The sequence below is a fragment of the Glandiceps talaboti genome, chromosome 2, assembly GCF_964340395.1.
Source record: "Glandiceps talaboti chromosome 2, keGlaTala1.1, whole genome shotgun sequence".
Classification (NCBI taxonomy): Eukaryota; Metazoa; Hemichordata; class Enteropneusta; family Spengelidae; genus Glandiceps; species Glandiceps talaboti.
The window spans coordinates 20,063,855-20,074,273 of NC_135550.1; the positions used below are offsets into that span (position 1 = coordinate 20,063,855).

Genomic DNA, 10,419 nt, shown 5'->3' on the forward strand with positions numbered 1-10,419 from the left:
GATCAGTAAAAATCCATCTTTGCCAGGACAAACATGCTTAAAACTAACATATTGACCAGACGTAATGACATCAAAATCAACATAATTAAAAAAAAGACTCATTCTACTAACTCACATGTGTCGGACCTGTCCCATATAAACTCTTCTCTATAGCCATAAATACAAGTTCAAGGTATGTAGTCAGTAAGATTTGGAGTACACCTAAAACTAATTAGCCAAAGGCCGGTCAGTCTGTAAGGTACGCCGTGACGGGGCGCCCTCACACATCGGCCAACCCCTCCCAGAGAGGAGGCCGGTGAGGGCGGAACGTCACGACGTATCTTACAGTCTAAAGGCCGGTAGCAGTTATCAGTGGTCTCACTCAGCTAGTGTGGTCTGGCGCAGTTTTCATGAGGCCGTTGACAGAAATAGCTGCATTGGGTGCAAAGGAGAGGAACAAACTTTTTCGACCACCGGTCGACCACCTGTTGTATGCTAGGCCTCATGGTACTTTGCCGACAGTTCAATAGTACGCCATGGACCAATCAAATCCATTTTTCAGTTCATGTGATTGCGAAAATGGCATGATCAAGTCTTTCAAAGGCGTGTGACTTATATTACGAATTTCAGGCGTTAGTCCATGACGAATATACACATATTCAAAGCTATCTGGAGTCATCCTCAGAAAATTTCTCTTGTTATAGTGCGCACTCCCAGGGAGCACCCTGTCTTCAATAATAGTAGGGTATGGTGGCGAAGACGCCAAGAGCCACAAGTTGATCTACATGAAACTTTTTGACCTTGATAATTTCATAGGCTTTGTAGAAAGACGAGTATTGCATCAATAAGTTGTTACTTATTGGACGCTACCTTTTGAAATGACATCACGATCTTGCCTAGCCTAATCTCATTTCACTTATGATTGATGCCGCAAACATTTAATACGATCGGTGCAACACATCTAGATGTTACCGGCAAAAACTCGCCTACGATGAAATCAAAGCAATGCTAGCAAAAACTGCTGGCAAAATCTTCCGTGGTGTGCGACAGGCCTAGGGCCAAAGTCCAGATGTTAGGTGGCAATTTTATTAATAAGTACCACTGATCAATGCTTCGACAGAAGTTTGAACAGAATTTAGTTTTATCTACGGTTTTAGATGTCACGTGATGACAGAAGTTTGAACAAAATTGAGTTTGATCTGTGGTTTATGATGTCACGTGATGATTACGATTTGACCGACTCATAGATCTCCATGGGTAAAATGGCATGTATAAGTTTAGAATAGTTGAAAATTCTAAAAATAGAGATGACATGACTTGATAGCGCCGCCAGACTTTTAACGACTAATGGCTACTAATAGTTAAACGTCGTGTAGATTATTAAACGTGACTAACCTAGTTCGAGTCTGTTTTTTCAGGTCAAAACGATTTTTGTCCTAGCTTTGTCGTCGACATGATCATAATGGTTCCAATGTGTTACAATTAATGGATACCAGTTGAATTTTAATTGAAAATTTATCTCGCTTCGATAAAACTATACATTGTGTTTAGAGGAATAGTGACAACAAGGTGATAAGAAATAAATTGATGGGTATTGATCGTTAGCATTATTTACACAAAATAATACGAGTGATCAAACATTGAAGTCGTCAAGACCATGACCACTGGTCATTGGTCGAATTGATGAATGTCGTAATTTCTCAAAACAGGTGAAATATAAATATTTAGCAAAAAGATAACGTTAATTTTTTTGGGAAACAATTCAGAGATAAAATTGTTAGAAGACTAATCAATATATTGACTTTGCTGCTGACCCTAGTCGTCCGTCAAGTAACTTTTTCACATGTATATGTAATTGCTCACCAATGTTATTACGAGGTGAGAAGTGTTTGAAGATATATGTATCATAACAATCAATCCGTCAATGTCATCTTTATTCCCTTCGTTTACTTTACGTTGATTTTATTCCTCTGTACAATTACTTAAATGTATGAGATGTGGATATTACAACCCTGTATATTAGCATCTACCCGACGTGTGAAGGGAATGCTGAAAAGTAGCCCAGTAAACACATGACATGTAAATGTGCTGATTCGGATCTTTCACAATGTGGTAGATATCATGCCATGCCAGAATATCTACCTCTAGAGGGATGTAGGTCTACTTTGATGGGGGTCAATGGTGTAAAGTGCATAGCTTGGGCGATGTACAATAGTTAGTTCATCGAACCATAGCCATATGGTAACGATGGCGTCTCCGACAGTGCGACCACTTGTTGCTCTCCTTGTTGCATTCTTTGCCATTTTCTCTCCCTCTGCTGGGAGTCCCAAATGTGCAAATGATGTCGATCCATTCAAGCCGGCATCAACGTTGCAGTTTTGTACCAAATTCTCTGAGTTTGGTTGCTGCAACGGAGATGCTGACATACAACAGCAGCACAAATCCATCATGACGCAACTGACGAGTGAGTCTTGCAGTGCCTACGTCCGTGATATTTTGTGTCAGAAGTGTTCTCCTGTAACATCTCGTCTTTACGAAAACACGGCGGTAAAGGAGTCTCCTCTTCCAGGGTTATGTGCCGGTCAATGCCACGATTTCTATGCTCAATGCAAAGAAGCAATCCCCCTTCTTACTAATGATAAAAGTCTCCTAAAGTCCCTGGAGAGTGAAGAAAATTTCTGCGGGGAATTGCAGCGCAGCGGTACCGAATACTGTTATCCTGAAATGATGGACACATTGGACGCTCGCCCAAAACTAGCAGTGGAACCTAAAGCAGACACTTGTGTGTGCTTCAGGGAAATCGCAAGTGGTCTGCATAATCCCATAGCCGCTACATCTGCATTTGACGGAAGCAATCGCCTTTATGTAGCCGAACAAACAGGTGTGGTACATATAATTGATGGAAATGGTATCATGCTACCCGAACCATTCTTGGACATCAGTGACGAGGTCGTCAATGGCGTTTTCCCAGGAGATGAACGTGGTTTTCTATCTATCGCCTTTCATCCTAAATATGACGGAACTGGAAAATTTTATATTTACTACAATGCCGACACTCCTAATTTGATCATTCGTATCAGTGAAATGATGCGAGACGCCACAGATCCAAACAAAGCCGACAGGAGTACAGAGAGAGTTCTATTCGAAATTGATCAACCATCAAACAACCATAACGGTGGTCAGTTGTTGTTTGGTCTTGATCAGTATTTGTATGTCTTCATGGGTGATGGCGGTGGCAGTGGAGATCCATGGGGTGAGAGGGGAAATGGACAAAACAAGTAAGTACTTGTACATTTTAAATTTAACTTAGTATAAAACAATGGAGCAGAGTCTGGAAAAGGAGAAAACTCGGGATAGAACAAAGATATTCAATGGAAGTGCGTACTTTGGTTGAGATTGATTGCCAGTTTATAGTGTCCTCTTTTGTTATTGTCAATCTAGAATAGAAAAAGTGCTGAAATCTGGAATATGTCTGAAACAATTGTATTACGTTGTCTTAATTTTGTACTCCGAAGATTGTTTGTGATAACGTTTTATTTGTTAATAACTATTCTATGCTATACAGTCGTAATGGTTGGAAATTACAAGCGTTTATTTCTTGCGATTGCCATTTTCTGTGTTTATAAATATTTCTGAATTGATTTTGTAACTTGTCACTCTTGTACTTTTTACATTTCTATTTCCTTTTTTTCGTTTTACGAATTAAACATTCAAAATTAAAATAAAGTCATATCAACGTATGGTGACAAAAATGGGGACACCACTCACTTTAACCACCCCCCCCCCACCCCCATGTATCGATATAATTGTTTATCGATTTCTAACACGTGATTGTTGTTGTCCAATAGGGGAACTTTCCTCGGCTCAGCAATTCGTATTGATATCGACTCAGAATTAGAACCATACGGGATACCAGAAGATAATCCGTTCATTGATGACCCTGAAGCTGTCAAAGAACTCTGGGCCTACGGACTAAGAAACCCTTGGAGATGCTCTGTTGATAGGGGTGATGCCTTCGAAGTAGACAAAGGGAGAATTCTTTGTGCTGATGTAGGACAGAACGCTTTCGAAGAAATTGACATAATTGAAGGAGGTGGAAACTATGGGTGGAGAGGAAGAGAAGGGAATTCATGTTACGACACACAGATTTGCCAGGAACTTGGTCAGTACTATATATTGATAGGACGTATTTGTTGTATTTATTGCCAAATGTAAATAGTTTAGTCACTTTCTGACACGTTTTATTCAGGATACATTTTCTAGATAACGTTCTCAAAGTCCTGGGTTTAGACTCAGACAACTAAAAATAGTGGTCTGAGGTTTAGAACACTCTAGAATTGAGATTTACTACCTGCCTCCACCCTAGTACCTTTATCCCCGTTCTGTTTATAGACTCCGTGATGTTCTGGCGTCACTGATGGTGAAATAAATGAAATTATTGTCAGTCTAAAGTGTCATCTTACATGAATGTTACATATTTCATTTCAGAGGGTGATATTTTACCAATCCATGACTACGGACGAACTATTGGTAGAAGTATAACAGGTGGTTATGTTTACCGTGGTTGTGACGTCGAATCGTTCTATGGTGACTATATCTTTGGTGATTATAGTACACCGGACGCTGCGTAAGTGAATTTGCTCACAATTTATAAACGTGTAAATACATCAGACAGATAACATCCATCGTAAAAAATACTGAGGTATCTTTTACGAAAACTGCAGAAGACACAGGTTCCTGTTTTCGCTGCGTGGGCGAAAACACATGGTACTACCTCAAAATGTTTGCAAACGATTTATAAGTTTTCGAAAAGCTTCTAGTCTTCTTTCATCAACATTCAATTCTTTCTCTATTTTATACCTGAAATTAAATTCAAGTTCCAACATACGATTCAAAGGCATCTTTGCTTCAGACAACCAATACTAATATGTTGTTTGGTTTTGGTCTGATGTAGTGAATAGATGGTTGGTCGGCTGGATGGTTGGCTAACTGGCTAGCAGGATAGGTGTGTGGGTGGGAGGGAAAGTGAACAAAAAAGATTGGTTGGTTGGTGGGTGGGTGGGTGGGTGGTCTATAGTACATGATTGGTTGTTCGCTATGGGTGGACTGGTTGGTTGATTTGCTGTCATTTACATTTCAAGTTTTGTTTTACTTACAACTTTTAATCGCGATGATTTACATGAGTCCATTTTATATCTTTCAGTCGAAACCTGTTCAAACTGATTGAGGATAAAGAGTCTGGGACATGGAGTCGTGAAGACCTTTGTATAGGCGATGCCCAACTATGTACCGGAGATCTCACTGGAGATTTCCCATATAGAATCTTGTCCTTTGGCGAGGACGAATCTGGTAAAGTATTGTTAATTGCATTTAAAGACACAAATCCCAGTAGAATAAAAATTAGAAAAGTTGGCCCATAATAAAATAATAACCCTATGTAATCCGTGTTGCTCTACTGATATTAAATTAACAGTAATACGAGCAGCTGTCATTGATTCTTTCTAAGCTGAACATTAGCTAACTTGATAATCACTTTTGGACCGGAATAATCCGAAGAGGACGTGTGTAATATTGTGTTGCATGCATCATGGATAAAGTTGCTATGTCTATATCGTCTATATCATGTAGATGATCTTGAGTATATTTTGATCTACACGGTCTACAATAAATCGGTCTATGAAGGTCATGTGATTCAATATCAAAATGTAAAGACTTCTTAAAGTATGACGTCGAATTAATGCCCTTTTTTCTGTTTAAAGGTGAACTGTACATGATGGCAACAGATAGTGCAGCTGTTTCAAATGACGGTGGAGTACTTCTTAAATTTGCTGATCCAGCAGGGTATGTACAACACTATATTTGACTTCTTATGTATAATGTGATGTGATGTGATGTGATGTGGTATAATGTATTGTGATGTGATGTGATGTGATGTGATGTGATGTGATGTGATGTATTGTGATATGATGAAATGTATTGTGATGTGATTTGATGTAATGTACTGTGATGTGATGTGATGTGGTGAAATGTATTGTGATGTGATGTGATGGGATGTGGTGAAATGTATTGTGATGTGATGTGATGTGATGTGATGTGATGTGATGTGGTGAAATGTATTGTGATGTGATGTGATGTGATGTGATGTGATGTGATGTGATGTGATGTGATGTAATGTGGTGTGATGTGATGTGATGTGATGTGATGTGATGTAATGTACTGTGATGTGATGTGATGTGATGTGATGTGACATGGTGTGATGTGATGTGGTGTGATGTGATGTGGTGTGGTGTGGTGTGATGTGATGTGATGGTTTGTAATGTACTGTGATGTGATGTGATATGGTGTGATGTGATGTGATGTATTGTGATGTGACATGATGTGATGTGATGTGATGTGATGTGGTGTGGTGTGATGTGTTGTGATGTGATGCGGTGTGGTGTGATGTGATATGATGTGTTGTGGTGCGGCGTGGTGTCATGTCATGTCATTTTATGTCATGGTAAATGTAATATAATGTACTGTTTAATATATTAAACTGAAAGTTTTCTATTTGATTTCTTTTTCAGTTCTGGATGTGTTGCCCAAGATGGAAAACAGGGTAATGCTAAATTTGCATACCATCTGTACATACTTTGAACGTCAACGATTCTGTTTCTTTCTCGGCACTCACTGCCTGAATTAACTACAGATATTATCTGGTCCTCCGTGCAGACGGTATTGACATAATGAGGTCGATTGTATTGATATAAAAAAATATTTCCTAAAAACACAAACATATCCCATTGTATTGGGAAATCTTGTTGTCTGAACTGCAATCAAGTTACCACCCCATCAACACTACCGCCACGTACCACCATCGCCATCCCATAAATACCATATATACCACCCCACTACGATCACAACACTAACAAACACCACCAACATCTCCATCGATACTGCCACCAATACAACCATCAAAACACAAACCAACGTCGACATCGCCACCTCACTACCATCACCTCCACCAACAATGCCACAATATCACATTAACCACCACCAATATCATGCCAGTCAACCTCGTCGACACCAAAACCTCACTATGGATACCTCCACCAAACATCACCACTAACACCACCACCCACCTCCACCAACACTGCCACCAATACGACACCAACCAACACCATCTCCTCCAACCGTCACTATCGAAATCTCCACCCACTATCATCACCTGCACCAACCCTGCCACCAATACCACCACCACCACCACCACCACCACCACCACCATCATCAAATCAACCAGCAACATCGAAACCCCCATCTCACTACTGTCACCATAGCATCCAGCACCGAAAGCATCAACGACTCACCACAGTGGCCATCACCGTCATCATCTCTCCATCCGCGAATGTTGCCCATATTCTCCTTGTCTAACTTTTGTTATACATGTATGTTTTTTCTTTACAGAAGAAAACAGTGGTGTTGGTAAAGTCAGCAGCCTATGTGCCCTGATTATCACAGCTCTGTTTACTGCTTTGTTGACAATCTAATATCTTCATGGAAAGGACAGCAGAAAATACATACAAGACATATTTTGTGCAATACTCAATGCAATATTATTCTTTTCTCGTGACATTCTTCAGTCTCAGATGGATGTACAAAATTAAACGCTCTGATGGCTCTTTGTTCATCTTCAGCCTCACTACCTGTGAACTGACTGTATGCTATGGTATTCGTATGAATGTTACATTCAAATGATTGAGGTATTGAAGATCATACACTGTTTTGAAGTCAAATCAATAGATGATAAACAATGTGTCTAATCAGTGCACACAAAGGGGAGTGTTGTTACGTCATTCAATCTCACTTCTGAAATCTTTGAGTATGTAACAACGTTTCACATACAATGTGAAACGTTGTAATGTTTTGATACACCAATGTCACAAGTACTCATAATAAATACTGTATGCAACGTCAATTTTAATGTCATGTTGTTTTTATTGGTCATTATGAAAGCGTTTCAATACGTGAAATAACAACGTTTATCAAAGGCGCCTTCAGTGATTACATGGGGAGACAGGGTACCCACGGAATGGGGGGGGGGGGTGTCACTTTCTACAAATTGATTCTCGGGGAGGGCCATATTTTAGAAAATATCACATCCCACTGCAGCTACATCACACCACTGCCACCGTTGTATATCAGGACATATCAATCAAGTCGCTGCTGAAAACCATGCAGTGAATCAGTTATTAGATGTGGTGTGAGGAGAGGAGTGGGTCTCTCAGGAGTGAAGATGGAACGGTGGTAAGATATTATGCATAATGTGATGGAGTGGCGATGCTAACTTCGGTCCCGACAAATGTCTGAAGTGCTCTCATCTAGTCTTTTGGAGTTGTGGCCTTCAGCTCAGCCGATGAGATACAAATACAGGTATTGGTTAATGTTATGCCTCCACAAAAAATTACATTGTTGTAGTAGTACCATGCAACCACTGTCTTAGACTTGCTTAAGTCTCCACGCTTTTTTCGTTTTTTTATTTAAATCAACAAATCTTTTTAAACTGAATTCTGGATTTTTGTGTGTAAAATGATAAATCTAATCTGAGTGAGCGATTGTGAAATAGTCCGGTGAACGCATAGAGCGCTATGAGACGTCTACTGGGAAAAAATAACAAAAGGTTTAGGTTTTCCTTTACAAAACTAAAAATTGAATAACAAACTAAAAGCATTTGAAGAATATGACACTTAAAATATAATCCAAGGGACTTGTGTCAGTCTACCAATAAAACTATCAGTGTAGTGGCAGCGATGACATCAAGTCTTGACCATTCATTTCGGGGACTCGTGTTCGTTTTCATGTTTGATAGAATTTTAACCCAATGCATTTTTGAAGTATGTGAACAGGGACCGGGTGATGTTTTAGAAATAAATTTAGGGGAGGGGCGCACACGTTTTAACACAGCGGATTCGGAAGAGGGTCACATTTTATGCAACAAACAAGGCTTGATTTCCCCCCGACCCTCCCTCTTGTAATTACTAAGTGCTCCCTAAACTGGCATCACCTGTGTATCAGTGACGGAATTATGTCGGGGGGGGGGGCTATTATTCTCGCTGCCAAACTCGTGACTATCGTCCCTATTAAGCAGAGCGGCGAAGCCGCGAGAAGTGGGGGCTTTAGTCCCAAGCTAAAGTCCCTCACCTCTCGCGGCTTCGCCGCCCGGCTTACAAAGCTTTAGGGACGATAGTCATGAGTCTGGCAGCGAGACTAGGGCGCTATATACTTAGCACCAATTTGTGGCATCTTAATTTCATCGGTTATTTTTATCGTCGTCATACACTGCAATGTACGATTTAAAGTTTGCAAATCAGGATAATTGATAAAAATACATGTAATTGCAGGCCTAGGAAAGGCATGAAGTAACTAGATGGTCGTGTAATTGCATTATTTACATATGCCCTATGTCAGTTACATACATATGCCAAAATTAGTCATTCCGTCCGCAACTTAGATTAATTATATTGACTCAATTGTCAGCGACAGCGAAGCGGAGTTAAATTGATTCTTTGTCGTCGTCCGTTATCCATCGTCTGTCGTTCATAAACTTTCACTTTTTTCATCTCAAACAAATAGACACCGATAGAGAAATAAAAATAGAGAGTTATGCATCTTTTACAGGGCGTTTCTCCCTCTGACAAAAGGCAAAAAACACAAACTTCTCTAGATCATTTACAATCTTTGTTTTCTCGTACTGAAGTAAAATAACAAATTTATGGCGCGAAGGTTCCCTAAAGTAGAGTAGATATTTATATCTCAGATCATTGTATAATTGGCAAACACAAATAAAATGATAATCGTTCTCAATAATTACCTGTTTAACGCATGTTACATTCATAATTGTTAACCGAATTTGATCGACAGTTGAACTAGAAAACTTGAGCAAGGGATGGGAGAAAATGTAACAAAAAATGTACTACGAGTTGTCGTTACGTACACTGACTTGACGTCCGTATGTAAACAGTACGATTAGATTGTGACGGCTTGTCCTTTTTATCAACAAATTATATATAGTGTCACTGTGTGTATGACGTTAACAGTTTGTACGTGTATATTTGCATTTATCTATTTACACATGTTACATATGTGTACGTCTTCGCTGAGGACATCGTCGCTGGTGGCGCTATGATGATTTTACGCAACGAGAACTCGGCCTTTCTAAAATTCTGCAGAAGAATTTCTTCTTAAAGCTTGGAGTAATTATACTGCCAACACGTAGTAATGGCTTAATTCATGGAGTTGTTATCAACAGAATAGCTCATTTCATTACAAGGAGACACGAACGAGAACAAATGCTTTCCGTTCGTAATACTCTCGGTCGGTGTCACGTAAGAGGTCAAAGTTGAGATTGTGAAGGTCGTTGGCCTAAGACCTGAAAACAGACGCAACGGAAAGTGTCGGGAACAA

The 10,419-nt window shown here is 39.7% G+C and overlaps 1 protein-coding gene across 1 annotated transcript; it reads left to right on the plus strand.

Annotated features, from left to right (window-relative positions):
• The first annotated feature begins 2,226 nt into the window (after positions 1 to 2,226).
• LOC144445334 (HHIP-like protein 2) lies at positions 2,227 to 7,505 on the plus strand. The gene is made up of 7 exons (XM_078134876.1): positions 2,227 to 3,257; positions 3,828 to 4,141; positions 4,468 to 4,606; positions 5,183 to 5,328; positions 5,739 to 5,820; positions 6,546 to 6,577; positions 7,423 to 7,505. The coding sequence occupies exons 1-7, from the start codon at positions 2,227 to 2,229 to the stop codon at positions 7,503 to 7,505; spliced, it is 1,827 nt and encodes a 608-aa protein (XP_077991002.1).
• Positions 7,506 to 10,419: the final 2,914 nt, after the last annotated feature.